The sequence below is a fragment of the Phoca vitulina genome, unplaced genomic scaffold (assembly GCF_004348235.1).
Source record: "Phoca vitulina isolate PV1807 unplaced genomic scaffold, GSC_HSeal_1.0 scaffold24, whole genome shotgun sequence".
In the NCBI taxonomy this organism is placed as follows: Eukaryota; Metazoa; Chordata; class Mammalia; order Carnivora; family Phocidae; genus Phoca; species Phoca vitulina.
The window spans coordinates 20,921,132-20,937,032 of record NW_022589727.1 but is presented as its reverse complement, the minus strand read 5'-3'; the positions used below and the strand labels follow the sequence as shown (position 1 = coordinate 20,937,032).

General features: G+C 34.3%; 1 protein-coding gene across 2 annotated transcripts in view; it reads left to right on the top strand.

Annotated features, from left to right (window-relative positions):
• THOC1 (THO complex 1) overlaps positions 1 to 15,901 on the top strand; it is a 51,776-nt gene that overhangs the window by 11,834 nt on the left and 24,041 nt on the right. For both annotated transcript variants that reach the window (XM_032421179.1, XM_032421180.1), the window contains 4 exons: positions 2,655 to 2,737; positions 4,894 to 4,967; positions 10,203 to 10,311; positions 12,374 to 12,505. In XM_032421179.1, coding sequence (XP_032277070.1) covers positions 2,655 to 2,737; positions 4,894 to 4,967; positions 10,203 to 10,311; positions 12,374 to 12,505 — 398 coding nt within the window. The remainder of the gene's footprint in view (positions 1 to 2,654; positions 2,738 to 4,893; positions 4,968 to 10,202; positions 10,312 to 12,373; positions 12,506 to 15,901) is intronic.

Sequence of the window (15,901 nt, the reverse complement as noted above, 5' to 3'; positions counted from 1 at the left end):
AATAAATAAAATCTTTAAAAAATAATAAAAATAAACTACTTTCATAAAATGAATGGAAAGTTTTCACATTTTTCTTCTTTTCTGGAAGAGTTGGAGTAATTGTTACTATTTCTTTCTTGAATGTTTGGTAGAATTTATGAGTGAAACAGCCACAATAAAGTTTTGTGGGTATGGATTTGATTTATGCAACAGATTTGGAACTATTCAGACTTTTCATTTTTTCTTGAGACAGTTTTGGTAACTTTTTGCCCTGGGAATTTGTGAATGTTGTCTAAAATTTCAAATGTATGTTATTTATAGCTTTTTTTTCCTTTCTATTTTTTTTTTTAATTGAAGTATAATTAACATAGTGTTTTGTTAGTTTCAAGTGTATGAAATAATGATTCAGGAATTCTGTTACTCAGTGCTCATCAAGATAAGTGTACTCTTAATCCCCTTTATTTGTAGATCTCATCATTTTTTAAAGAACATTTTAGACCTCTTTTTCAATGTACAGCATTACTAAATTGGCGAGACATAGAGAAACCATTTTTTTCCTTCTCTTATTGATTGGTTGAAAAACTAATAACATTGCTAAAGGTAGCTTTAGACGTTATATATTTTCTATAAATGATGTTTTTAAATTTAATTTCTAAATTATAAAAATAATATAACCTATTTCAGAAAATTCAGAAAATGAAGGAAAAAAGCTGTTTATGATTAATCCTACCACCCTAACGTAAGCTAGGTTGGCATTTTGGGATATTTTCTTATACTATCTTTTTTAAACATTTTAGATGCTTGACATTCACTAGGGTATATCCCAAGACCTTCAAAAAGCCAGTTCAGCATGTAATTTAGCTTGTGGTGAAGTATGACTGAAATTTTTGATGTAATTATGGTGTGTGCTATATTGAATAATAAATAGGGAGTAGACAAACATATTTTAAGTAGTCAGTGCTAAATGGGCAACCAGATTCATTCACTAGCTTAATGACTTGATCTAGCATAGTTTTTTTCACTTTAACTTTTTGTTCTGAAATATCTTTAGACTTAAAGAAGAGTTGCAAAGATAATAGCAAGAGTACCTGAATAACCCTCACCTAATGTTAGCCTTTTACATGATCACGGTGCAGTTACCAAAACTAAGAAATCAACATTGGTGGTACAGCACTGTTAACTATAGACTTTATTTGGATTTTACCAGTTTTATGTTTTTCTTTCTTCTGTTTAGGGATCCCACATTGCATTTAGTTGCTACATTGCTTTACTCTCCCCAGTTTCAGTCTTTGCTTTTTTCATGACTTTGACACTTTTAAAAGAGTACTGATCAGATATTTTGCAGAATGCCCTTCAGTTTGTTTGTCTGATTTTTTTCATAATTAGATTGAAGGTATGGGTTTGGGGGAAGACTACAGAGGTGCTGTGCCCTTCTTGGTGCATCATTTCAACATGATATTGATATGTCTTATTGGTGGTGTTATCCTTGATCACCATATTTTTCTGTTGCTAAGTTACTATTTTTACATTTGTAATTAATATTTGAAGGGAAATACTTTGAGGCTTTGCAAATACTCTTTTTCTCCTTAGACCTTTGCCCACTAATTTTAGCATTCATCAGTGAATTTTGCCTATAGCAATAATTTTTAGATTGCCTTGGTGGTGGTTTTCTATTTCTCTTATGCCTTCTACATGTATTACTTGGGATTCTTCAAAAGCAAAAGTTGTCTCCTCTCATTTATTTACTTATTAATTCAGTCATCTGTTTCAGTGTGAATTTGTAGATATTTTATTCTCTGGGTTATAGTCCCATAGTATAATTATTTAGTTTCTCGCTCAAATTGTTCTAGTTTTGCCCATTGGGAGCTCTTTCATGTTTTCCTGGTATGAGAAGAGAGTCTGGGCTCATCTTTTGTGTTCTCTACCCCACCCCTAGAATCACCCACTTCTCCAGAGAGCCTGATTCCTTTTATTTAAGAATGGTATTTAGAAGCCAATATCTGGGCCCCAGATCTGCTAATTACTAGTGGAGTATTACTCCTTCTGGGTTCTGTTGGTGGACAGAGCTGGGAAACATATGTATATGTATACTAACCCATGTATGCATATACATCTTTATTTATTTCTGTATCTGCCTATGTATGTGTTTTTAAATGACCAACAATAAGAACCATGATTTCATACTGATACTTCTGAGTTTAATCCAGCACCAGTATTCCTGCTCATTTATAAGTTCTTTCTTTGACAGTGAGAAAGCTCTCATTAGCTAAAGTATATTTACTGTATATGTTGTTATGCAACATACACGGTATTGATTATATGTATATACAACATATACAATATTGATAAATACAATTTTTATTTGTGCTTCAGCGAAATTATAAATTACTATGTATTGCACTCTGAAATTATTCTAGACTATTCATTAATAACAAGGACAACTATATTTGTTATAATGTATGTAGAATTCTGGATACTCTAAAGGCACCTTAAAGAATGACTTTTAGAAAGGATTTGAAAATCAAGTGTGGTGGTATTTCTGACTTGATCTTTTGTTTAATTATGGATTTATCATTTTATACATTTTGGTTATATGACAACAAAGTTATAGTCTTAAGCTTAGTTGTTTGGTGGAATTGCTTTGAAAATCTTTTTTTTCTTCTTCTATTTAATAGGTCTTAACTTGCAGAGTCAATTTAATCTGGAAAATGTCACTGTTTTCAATACCAATGAGCAGGAAAGCACCCTGGGTCAGAAGGTGAGGCTGATAAGAAATCTAACCTTATAAACGAAAACTTATAAATATCTAATCATATTTATAAGTGTATTACTAAGATAACTCCTGTGAATGGGTCTTCTAAGTCACCAAAAAATTTAAAAGCCTTTGTCTCTAACTTATAGAAATAATGTGTGTTCTGTGTAGAAAATGCACACAAAATAGAAATATTTAAAATAGAAAGTACAACTACCCCATAATCTAAGGCCCCAAAGATAACTACTCTTAGCATGGTCTGTCTGTCTTTACAGGACTTACTGTGTGTGTAGTTTTATTCCAAAAATGAGGTCATACAATACATATTGTTCTGAAATTCACTTTCTTCTTTTAACAGTATAAAATGGATGCATTTCTGCATCAGTACATTTAGATCTTAGTGTTCTAATGGTTCATATTAAGTCTTCTAAGTGGATATTTATCATAATCCTGTCAGTGGGCATTTAGATAATTTCTAATAGTGAAAAATGGTTAACAGCATTACAATGAGTAGTACTGTATATATCATTGCTAAATTATGCAGGTGTTTCCTTAGGATAAATTCCAATAAATGAAATTGTGTCAAAATGTATGTGTATATCAGATTTTGATAGCTGTTGACCAGTTACTTTTCAAAAAGGTTGTACTCATTTACATCATCACCAGTGGCACTTGGAGAATGCCTGCCCATTTTCCCACAGCATCACGCCAACCCTGGGAATTACCAATTTTTAAAAATTTTTGCTTAATTGATAGATACTTGAAAAGTAAATCTTTGTTTTGACTTACATCCTTGGTTATTAGTGAAGTTGAGGGACCTACTATATGTTTATTGGAATTTATTTTTCTTCTGTGCCAGTTAGAAGTAATGAGGAAGAAAATTACCTATTCAAGCCATTTGCCCATTTTACTTTTGCAATGTCTTTTTCTTACTGATGTGTAGAAGCTCATATTGAATATTATTAATTCATTGCCTACCTGTTTGTTGATTTTTTTTTCTCGGTTTATAGTTTTTCTTAGAACTTTATTTATGGTGTCTTTGCTGTATAGAACTTTTAAATTTGGATATAATATTAATGTTTGTTGGTCTTTTGTTTAGTTACTTCTGGTCTTGTGTCATGCTAAAGGCTTCCACTCCAGAAGAATATATAAGCCCTTTTGTTTTCTTTTGATGCTTTTATGGTTTATTTTTTCTTTTAAATCTTTAATCCAGCATGAATGTTGGTATATGGAATAGGTTGAGTTATAATTTTATTTTTTCCAAATAGTGAGCCAGTTATCTCAGAACCATTTGTTAAATAATCCATATTTGCCCACTGATTTTTTAAAAGAACATCAGGTATAATCAACTTTATTTTTAAAGATTATTTATGGTATATCCAGAAGACAGTACAGAGTTGGCAAATTTCTGGACATTCAATACTTGTTCTTCATTTAGGAACAAGTTATGAAGTTTAAAAATTATCAATTAGATATAACTAATATCTCACTGTAAATTAGATTATCTTATATAATTTGTTCCTTTAAATGTAATTATTATCAATTTGGAAATGATGTTGACTTAAGATTTTTAAAAATTTTGTCTTTCACCGATACATATCTTTTGGTACTTCTTGGACTATTTCATGTAAACTTGTTATTTTGAATTTCTCACTATAGAGCTAGACACTCAGCGAATCCTAAAGTGTTCCCCAATAATAAGAGTTCTCTGTTGGGTTGGGGAGAATTTCTATGGTCAAATTAAAGTTGGGGACAAAACTACTTAAGTATACTTTGAGTTATTTACTGCAATTTTTAGAGTTCTTAATATACTAATGATCTTCTCAGTTCTCTAAAAGGTCATTGTAATATATTTCTAAAATGTATTTTGCTGTAGACCCTTTATTCCCATAGAGAATCTACAGAACATGTTTGGAGAAATACTGATTTAAAACTTTCTACTATATCTTCATGACTGTCTTATATCATTGTCATATTGCTCTTGAGTTCTCAGATCCTTGTCACATAGAATTGCCATTGCCTTAAAGATTAACTGTAGGTCTAGACAGAAGTGCAACTAGATTTCTCTAACAGTGTTTGTCTAGTTATGTATGAATGATATTCCAGCGTGTCTTCTGCCTGACAACTGCTTTGTGACAGACTGTACATTTTTTTAAATTTAGCACACTGAGGATAGAGAGGAAGGAATGGATGTAGAAGAAGGTGAAATGGGAGATGATGAAGCTCCAACAACTTGGTGAGTTTTAGAAGTTCAGAGTTCGTGATTTACAAAACTGGTACCTTAATGACTTATCAAGTACTAGTATCAGCATATACACAAAGGAAGGAAATTATGCTTAGAGATTTCTTTTATTTGTATCTTTTATGTATATGACTTAAAATTATAAATCCTAAATCACTAATAGGCTCTGTTAGTTGGTTTCTAAATTACATGTAGACAGTTCATTATTTACATGGCCTACTTTATGCATATTCCTAACATTTGGAAAGCCAACCATAGGCAACCTAGGCACTCCTCCCCTTTTTCCTTGCATTTAACTTTGTGGACCCAGTGCCTCTGGATAATGGGAGCTGAGTTTTTAATGAAGTAGGAGGAATAAGTAACCGCCTTTCCGTCTTCTCCCCTTCCCACTCCCATCTCCTGTTTCCTATTTCATCTGCTAACTCTGTGCTTTCTTTTCAAATAATTTCTTCCTAATGCTGATTAGAAGCAATGAGGAAGAGAAAAAGGGAGATATGAAGGAAAATTTTCACTTCCAGGTGTCTGAGGTGACAAAAGTTATCATCAGTTGCAATTGAATTTCTGGAGGATCAAGAAGAGTTTCCAGGGGTGCCTGGGTGGCTCAGATGGGTTGAGCATCTGCCTTCGGCTCAGGTCATGATCCCAGAGTCCTGGGATCAAGCCCTGCATCAGGCTCCCTGCTCAGCGGGAAGCCTGCTTCTCCCTCTTTCACTCCCCCTGCTTGTGTTCCCTCTCTCGCTGTGTCTCTCTCTGTCAAATAAATAAATAAAATCTTAAAAAAAGAAGAAGAAGAGTTTCTAGTATCTGCACAGGGAGACACATTCCTGGCATCCCAGATTTCAGATCAAACACATATCTCCAAAGAAGCATTGAGAGTAGTGTGGCTCCAGGCTGAATTCCAGTCCTAGTTGTGTCACCTTAAGCAAGTTACCTAACTTCCCTGCAACTCAGTTTCAGTGTCTTTAAAATGTAGTAATGCCACCTACCTGCTTGTTGAGATTATTAAATGAGATAGTGCTTGGACATGGTCTGTTAAGGTGCAACGTAGTTATCCTTATTGTTACCATAGTTGTTGATGTTACATATAGTGATATATGGAAAGCGCTAGAACAGTGTTTATTCAGTAGCTATTATTACTAGCTATAGATCTGTGTTTTGGGTTTGATTTTTTTTTTTTAAGACCTATTTGTTCATGTACATTATGGATAGAATATACTTTTGGTGTCTGGCCTGAGCAGCATAAAGGACCAAGGTAGTAGGCTCCAACATAACAGGTCACCTGAAATATAAAAAGAGCCCCCAAAGACAAACTGCCCAGTGCAGTTTTGTCTAGTTAGACTCTGCTGAAGCCTTTATAGATATGTCAGCCCCATTAATTTTTTGTAAGCTAGTCCCAATTGCAGAAAAATCACTTAAATAGGATTCAGCACTCAGCTGTCTCTCAGTCTGTCACAATCATTATATTTTCTCTTTTTTGTCCTTTTTTTTGTTGAAATGAAGTTGACACACAATATTACATTAGTTTCAGGTATACAACATAGTGATTCAACATTGTACACATTCGGAAGTGATTACCAGGATAAGTCTAGCTACCGTCTGTCAATCATACGATTACAATATTGTATTTTTGACAATATTAACCTATGCTATACTTTACATTCGAGTGACTTACTTATTTTAAAACTGCAAGTTTTACCTTTTAATCCCCTTCACTATTTTTTGAATGGAGGCAGAGATTGGGAAATTACTTTGTGACCAACTGTATCACCAGATTGTCTTAGGCACTGTAATTTACAAAGAGCACAATACCCATGTATCTACAGTATGAAGCCCTTTTCAGATTTGGCTCAACTACACCAGTAAAAAAATTTTGTATTAAAAAAAAATTCCAATGTAATGTTCTATAAAATCACTAATTCAGCATTTAAAAAAATATGTCAAGTTGCAGAACATCTTGGTTAAAATAGTTACAAAACATTCTATTTTTAGACAGTAACTCTCATCTTAATTTGTTATGGTTTGCATATATAATAAGTAATCACATTTGCTTTGTGTGGATAAATACAGAATCCAAATGTATCTGTGGAAAGGTGAAGTTAGAAGGCAAATTGCAGTGGGTCAGAACATTAAAGGAGGGTAAAGAAGTGGTGATATTGAGTGTAGACTGCTCTTTCAAGATGTTTAGACGTGAAGGAAAAGCCATGGAGCCACAGCATGGATTGGAACTCTCAGAGGAGAGGATTTTTTTAAAATGTTAGTGCCTCAACTGTAAAAGTTTCCTAGTAGTCATATATTAATACTACTTTAAAATTTCTTCTGTGAAGCACCTCAAATAAATACTAGGCCAACTAAAAATAAAAGGAGATCAGAAGCTTTTACAAGTAGGAGATGATAATTAACACCTTAGATTATTGTTAGTATCAAGCATTAAATTAAGATGTGAGTTTTCTGGCAACTGAGACAGTAATGGAACATATAATGGTTACGTAATTCTCATTCTCTGATTAGAGGTAGTGTCCCATTTCTTAATAGGCAAACTTTCCTTGTACTGCATTTCAGGAGGTGTTTATTATATTCTTATATGTGGTAACTGAGTAACATTGTGTGTGTGTGTGCATATAACTATATATATATAAAACTATATAAAATCTTCAAAAGCAGTTTTGTTTCAAAAACATTATTAAGTGTATGGAACTACACATATATCAGTTACGGTATTATTTCATGGGTGTAAATCATTTTATATGTGGGTTTTTCTTTTTCCAATTTACTTGCACATTTTGGAAAATGTTCCTTTTGTGGCTTTGGTTTTTTGGTGTGTGTGGCTTTTTTTTTTTTTTAACTTGATCTGTAGAAAACCCAGACTTATAATCTTGTTATAAATCAATGAAATCGCTTCAGTTATAGAAAATAGTTTATGTCAGTTGATGTCCAGATCATTGTTTTCCTGTTTTCAGAGTTGTTACTAGGAAAGAGTGTAGAAAGAGTGAAAGTTAACATGCCCATTAGATTCTTTCAAATACTGCTGGTTCTTGATAAAACTTTTGGCAGGAGCTGGATTTTGGTCATTTAAAAGTTGTCAGTATTCTTCATTATTGATTTGAAGCAAGATCCACATGTTTCAAATACTAGTAATTGCTCTAGCAAAGTTAGCGTTCTTTTATCAAAATTAGCTAGCTTGCTTAATTATTTACCTTTATACATAATTCAAAGCGACTGTAATCTGAGTAAGTACCTAAGCATAATTTCAAGCCTCTTTTGTAAAATAAAGTGCATGCCCTCTCTGCCTGCTATTTCCTTGCAGACCAAGGGCTTTTTCAATTATTGTCAAGTTCACAGCTTTGTTCCAAACAGTTAACAGTTGTCAGAAGTGTGAATGTAAGATAAGTGATCTGTTACTATGTGTTTGGATGTATGTGGTTTTTTAAAATTGATATGGCAATTAATATAAATTTAATAAAATTCTTTAAACAGGTATTTTATGATACCACTTGTAGTCTGTAATCTTAACCATATGTGAATTAGAGTCATATGGTGAGAATGTTCATCAAATGTGCTTCCATATGTTATACTAAACTACTTTTCCCTTTGTCATTCTTTTTTTTTTTTTTTTTAAGATTTTATTTATTTATTTGAGAGAGAATGAGAGCGAGTACATGAGAGGGGGGAGGGTCAGAGGGAGAAGCAGACTCCCTGCCGAGCAGGGAGCCCGATGCGGGACTCGATCCAGGGACTCCAGGATCATGACCTGAGCCGAAGGCAGTCGCTTAACCAACTGAGCCACCCAGGCGCCCTCCCTTTGTCATTCTTAACTAATGCCTTTTCAAACATTTTTGTAGAAAACTGATTTTTACACTAGCAAATTATTTTTTGCTTTTCTACTCTAACCTTCCTTTATATAAAGTAAGGCATTTTTCAGAGTTTTAAACATTACCCTCCCCCCCCAAAAAAACTTAAAAAGTACATGACAAAAATCATACTCATTTTACTTTACTATAATCCTTTAAAATGCATTATGATATGGCCCCCAATACTCCTTAGTCATTAAAGTAGTTTTAAATATATCCATCTCAAAGAGGAAGAGTGGAAGATTACTTACTTCCTATTATTGACCAGAATAGAGAAGGTAAGACTCTTAATATCATAGTGATCATTAAACCCCCTTCCTGTTTCCCACATGAAATTACAGTCTTCCTTGGATGATGTTTAGAAAAAAATGCTAACTGTAATCCATAGATTCAGTTTATTAAGGTTTATTTAGAAAGAATAGAAGGTAGTACACAATTGTGTTTACAAATTAATTTTACAGAGGTGATGTTGAAAATTTTTGTGGATATTTGAAGATATGAAATAGTACCTAAAGCATTTTTGATAATGGCTGTTTTGAATGATATAGAAGATTTTGTTAAAAACAAAAATCTTTTGGGTAAAAAAGTCTGAAATGTTTAACTTTTAAAATTAAGACATAATATAATTTTGGTTAATTTAAAAATTAAAAGAACGTATTGACACTGCAGATTTGTAACAGTGCAATTGCAAGTTGAATTAGTAGTGCTGTAATAAAGACATTAAAGAAAAGGCTTATTTTTATAATACTGAGTTGATATGTATTTTACATATTTGTGTCATGCTATGGCTTCTGGCATAGGTTCCAGGTGACATTAGCTTAAACAATGTGGAAGTTGATTTCTTTTTTATGGAAAAGTCTGGAGACAGGCAGTTCAGAGCTGGGAGATTGTCTAGGGACCTATGTTCCTCCTAACTTCTTGTCCCACCATCTCTTAGTGTTTGCTTTTTCTTTCTATAGTCCATGTGGCTCATCATCATATCTGCATTCTGGCCAGCAGAAAGGGAAAAAGGAAAATGGTAAAATATGGCCCAAAATTTACACATACGACTTCTACTCCCAACTAGGCAGAATTTAACCACGGGGCCACACCTAGCTGCAAGAGAGGTTGAGAAACAGTCTTTAATTCTGAATAATCATGTATTGGGCCACAATTCAGGGGTTCTACCACTCTAGATAAAGTGGGTCTTGTTAGGGTCTATGAATCCCCTGAAATTGTTTATAAAAGTTTGTATAAGTATGAATATGCACTTCTGTGGGGAAAGGAGCTATAGCTTTTGTCAGCTTCTTAAAGGGGTGTATAACCTAAGAAAAGTTAAGAGCACTTAGATATTTCTAAAAGAACTTAAGTGATTTCTTTAACATAACATTTATTTTATTAGCTCCATTCCGATTGATTACAACCTGTATCGAAAATTCTGGTCACTTCAGGATTACTTCAGGAACCCTGTGCAATGCTATGAGAAGATTTCATGGAAAACTTTTCTTAAGGTGAGTTGCCAATCATAGACTACCCAAAACCCAATATTTTACAGTTAATGGCAGAGGCAAAACTTGACTCTTATCCAGCATGCTTTTTATTATATAATTTTACCTCGTACATTTTTATGCCTATTTCATAATGTTAAACCACTGATTTTGTGGAGTAGTTTATAAATGACTTAGGGATTTAAAAGTTCATATTACAGCCTTGGGTTTTTTGTTTGTTTCTACATAGTATTGTCAACATGAATTGATGAATTTTTGTCGAATATATTGTCTTGTCTTTGCACAAAATTATTTCAAGTATCCTGTTAGAACAAGGGTTGCAAACTAATGGCCATGGGCCAAATCCAGGCTTTGCCTGTTTTTGTAGACAGTTATATTGGCACACAGCCATGCTAATACTTGTAGCTGTTTGTGTGCTGTAGTGGCAGACTTGAGTAGTGTAACTGAGACCATATGAGCCATATAGCCTATGAAAATTAATAGAAGGAAACCTCATTTAAAATGGAATCAGGAGTGGGGTGTCTGGGTGGCTCAGTTGTTAAGCGGCTGCCTTCAGCTCAGGTCATGATCCCAGGGTCCTGGGATCGAGCCCTGCATCTGGCTCCCTGCTCAGCAAGAAGCCTGCTTCTCCCTCTCCCACTCTCCCTGCTTGTGTTCCCCTCTTGCTGTCTCTCTCTCTGTCAAATAAATAAAATCTTTAAAAAATAAAATAAAATAAAATGGAATCAGGAAGCCAGCAGGGAGACTCTCACATTCAGCACTAGTTGTCATTTGCAGAGCCAGCTGGAAGAGATGGACCTTGCCAGTCAAAGTACTTTACTATCCCAACAGAAGAAAGGAAGATTTCTTCCTCTCCCAGCAACAGCCCAGCCAATGAGAGGCAGTCACAGCTCAGCCAATGAGAAGCCACCATACTTGGAACTCCCAGTTTACTCCAATGGACTTTTAGTTTATAAAAGCCCCTCCTAACTCCTCCTTTCCTCTATAAAAGAGCAGTCGTCTTTGTTCTCCCAGACCTGCAGCTTGCTTGTCCCAGATTATGATTCTTAGCTATTCCCAAATAAACCCATTTTTTTTGCTGGTGAAATAACTGGCGGTTTAATTTTATTTTAAGAGATTTATTTTAGAGAGAGGGGGAACACAAGCAGGAGAGGCAGAGGGAGAGGAAGAAAGAATCTCAAGCAGACTCCACCCTGAGCACAGAACCTGAGGTGGGACTCGATATCAGGACCTTGAGATCATGACCTGAGCTGAAACCAAGAGCCAGATGCTTAAGACTGTACCACCCAGGCGCCCCTGCTGGTTTTATTTTTAAGGTTAACAAGCTTATGGGCACCTTGGCAGGCTCAGTCAGTAGAGCATGCTACTCTTGATCTCAGGGTTGTAAGTGCAAGTCCCACTCGGGGTGTAGAGATTACTTAAAAATAAAATCTTAAAAAAAAAAAAAAAGTTTAACATACTATCAGGAAAAAAAACTGGGTAGTTCTTGTTTTATAAGAATTCTCTATATTTCTTTTACTTGGCTACTTAAATATCAGTTGTCCTTTTTGGTTGTAGTCAAAATCCAAGGTAAATAGGTAGCTCTTAAAAGTAGCATGGTATGTGTTCAGATTAAGTGATGAGTGAGAAATCATCCAGAATTGTTCCCCAACTGGGGGAACAAATCTGATAGGATTTGACATCATTGTTTTATTTGGTCACAGCATTTAGCACAAGAAATGCTTGAGCATTTTCCACAGCTGGTTAAACATCTAATTTCACTGGTAAATTTCTGTGTACTTTCGAAGCATTACTTTCTCTGTTTGCCGCTTACACAAACTGCATAAGAAATTACCTTTTTTCAGGAGTAGAGAGTTTATTCCTACTTTGACAATACCATGAACTCTTCATACCAAGTAGTTTTAATCCCATTTTGCCATCATAGTTTTTTCTTGTTTAATGTGCTTTACAGTGTGCATACATGGTTAACTATGAGTAAATTCTAGGTATTTTGATATAGAAAGGCACTAAAAAAATTATTGGGCAACAATGCCAAATAAAACTAATTGGTATTTCTACTTTGCAGTATTCTGAAGAAGTTCTAGCTGTTTTTAAGAGTTATAAATTAGATGACACTCAGGCCTCCAGGAAAAAGATGGAAGAATTAAAAACAGGAGGAGAACATGTATATTTTGCAAAATTTTTAACAAGTGAAAAGGTATAAATTTTTCTTTTTTACTAAGCATAATAAATAGTGGTCTTTTTTTTCTATTTAACTGATATTTTTAAGTTAAGTTTCATAGAAATGTTTATTTTTGGTTAAAGCTGATAAGTATTAGTTTGAGAGTCCTGTGAATTCCTTGCACAAGTAAGACTAATTTGATTCCAGAGGTGAAAGAAGTTGTTCTGCATTGTCTGTTTTGTAGGCTTATTTTGCAGTTTAATTGTTTTTAGGTGTATATATTTTGAACCTCGAGTTAGGATTTAATTTGCATTTATGAAAACAATATTTTGTAATTAGTTTGTCATTTAGGTACAAATAAGGGGTTTAAACATTCCCTGATAATTTTATTTATACAGTTTAATCAGTAAATTTTGTTCAGATACAATGCTAAGGGATTATGTAAATTTTCCAGTCAAGATGGCACATTAAGTGTATGTTTTGACTTAACTCCCTTTGCTCCAAACACATAGAAATGGCAGGTAAAATATAAAAGGAGAAAACCGGGGCGCCTGGGTGGCTCAGTCGTTAAGCGTCTGCCTTCGGCTCAGGTCATGATCCCAGGGTCCTGGGATCGAGCCCCGCATCGGGCTCCCTGCTCCACGGGAAGCCTGCTTCTCCCTCTCCCATTCCCTCTGCTTGTATTCCCTCTCTCGCTCTGTCTCTCTCTGTCAAATAAATAAATAAAATCTTAAAAAAATAAATAAATAAATAAAAAATGAGAAAACCAAAAGACAAAGCTGGCCCTCCAGAAACAAGAAAAATATCTTAATGGACTAGAAACACCAAGTAGTGAGTGAAACTGACGTCTCAGGCCTGCTGGCCTCATCCCAAGCAGGTGGTGGCACCCAAGAGTTTGGCTACAAGTGATAGACACCAGTGTGTTTCATGTGGGACCAGGGACCAGAGCCAGATGCATTGCTTGAAGCCGGGAACTGGGGTGGAACTTTACCCACTTTTGAAAAGAAGCTAAGAAAAAATGTTACCAATCTTCTGCCCAGGGCTGTGGATTCATAGGAAGCTGTGGGTCAAGGGATAACAAAGACACAGCTTTGTGTCAAGCTTTGTGTCAGCTTGCTCTGGACTGGATATATGATATACATAATATACCAATGAAATAGTTGGCTTCAGAAATTCATCACAAGACTTTTTCCAAACCTGACTCCAGGGGCTCTGGTGGAAGCAAATGCAAAACTACTGACAAGAAAGGATGTACACAGGGAGAAAGAAGGAGAAGTAAACAAAGCAAAAGGCTCTCATTCAAAACTCTGATACATTGCAATTCCAAAATTCATAAAGAAATTCAATACTAGGAAAGATCACCAACCAAATCAACTATTGGGATATACATATATTTATTCCAGATAGACGGCTTGACCATGACTTTAAAAACTTTAAAATAAATGTTTTAGATAATCAAAGAGATAATTGATGATATAGCATCCACTGAGAATGAATAAATTGTGAAACTGAAACAGGCAGAAATGAAATAGAATGGTTGAATATGACAACTAATTGAGAGACTTAGATATGAAAAATGTGATCATCAAAACCAAAGCAGAATATACAGAATTAAACTATAGATTGGATATAAATGAAACGAGAACTAGTGACCAGAAGATAATGATAAGAAGTTCACCTAGAACACACAGAAACGGGGGGTGGGGGTGGGGTTTGTTAACTTGAAGGAGCAGTTAAGAGCAATGCATGGTCGATTGTGAAATTCCAGCAAATATCCAATAGGATTTTTAAAGAACAAAATAGAGGGAATGGTGGGAAAACTATATTGAAAAGAATTAAAGGTAATACCAAGTTCTCAGATTAAAAATATGCTACAACTACCAGCAGGATAATGAAAGTTAAATTCATACTTCAGTACATCATGCTATAACTCTAGGGATAAAGAGAAAACCTTAAAAACCACCAAAGGGGGGAAAAAAGACAAATATACTAGAAAGGACAGAAGACAGTGAAGAATTATAGTACTAAGGGGGGAGAACAGGACTATCAATCTAGAATTTCATACCCAGCTAAATGCATTCAAGACTATGGACAAAATACACATTTTCATTGACCAGGAAAACATACCACTCAAGACCCTCTTTTTTAAAAACTACTAAAGGATGTTCTCCAGGAAGAAGGAAATTGAACCTGTAAGAAAGGAGTGGGATACAGAAAGCAGTGGTGACCACAAAGATGGAAAAACAGTAAATTTATTGATTAAAAACAAAAATGTCATAAAAACTGATTTTTAAAAATCCTATTGTGGAATTTAAACTAGATGACAGTAATAACATGGGAAGGAAAAACAGATGTTTAATGAGCAATTTAAGCATATACTTCAATCTTCATGATCTTCTGGAGGAGGGAAAAAATACTGAGTAACTTTAGACTTCATCATATATATTAAAAGAGTACCACCAAAAGAAAACAACCTGTAGCTCTTAAACAGCAAAGAGCTAAAAGGGGCACAGGAAGGAATATAGACTATTTTGTAAACCCAACTGATAGCAGGAAGGGAGGGAAAAAAAAAAAAAAAACAGGAAGGTAGAAATAAATCCAAATATATCAGTAATAGCAAGTGTAAACAGATTTAAAAGACAGATTATCAGAATGGATTTTTTTTTAAATCTGGCCATATTTATTAATTGAAACATATAAAAACTCTTTGGTTGAATAAAGAAATCAAAATTTTTGTTTTACTCTATTTAGAAGAGGGGAAGAAAATCCCAAAGGTCTTCTAGCTTTAACAAAGAACCTTCCTAAAGACACACTTCAGAAAGCTTAGATGTCTATTTAAATAATACTGGGGCAAAAAACTTCCAAAATAAAACCAGTGAAAGTTCTGTATACTTTTAGGAGTTACAAGTAACATTTTTCAGGACATGACAGCTGCTTCAAAACTCTGGATGTTGTTAAAGTTCTTTGTATAAATAACATTTCCAAGGACATTTTAATAATAGAAAACAACAAGAATACACACTTTGAGAGAAATCTCCACATTGGAGTATAAAATCTGTGCCTTTGTACTGGTTTCCATTCACCACTTTGTCTCAGAACTGGCTCTCTGAGTAGTTTCTTTATTGACTCTGGAGCTTTTCTTTGACTAGCAGTTGGGAGAACATGAGCTTTCCAGGGTTAAGCTCTGGAATTCTGTTACTTAACACCATGAGGGGTAAAAGCAGCTTTGAGAAGCTTCATACTTTATAATATGGAAAAGAGAAAAGGCACAGAGAATTGTAACAAAGAACGTGAAGCATGTAATGTTTTGTATCTTCAGTTTTCTTCTTTACTGCCTCTTAAGCAACAATTTTATCTTAAATTTAGATCTGTATAAGAACCCTTCTTGCACATTCTTCATATTTTTAGTGTATTTCCAGTGTTTACTACTCA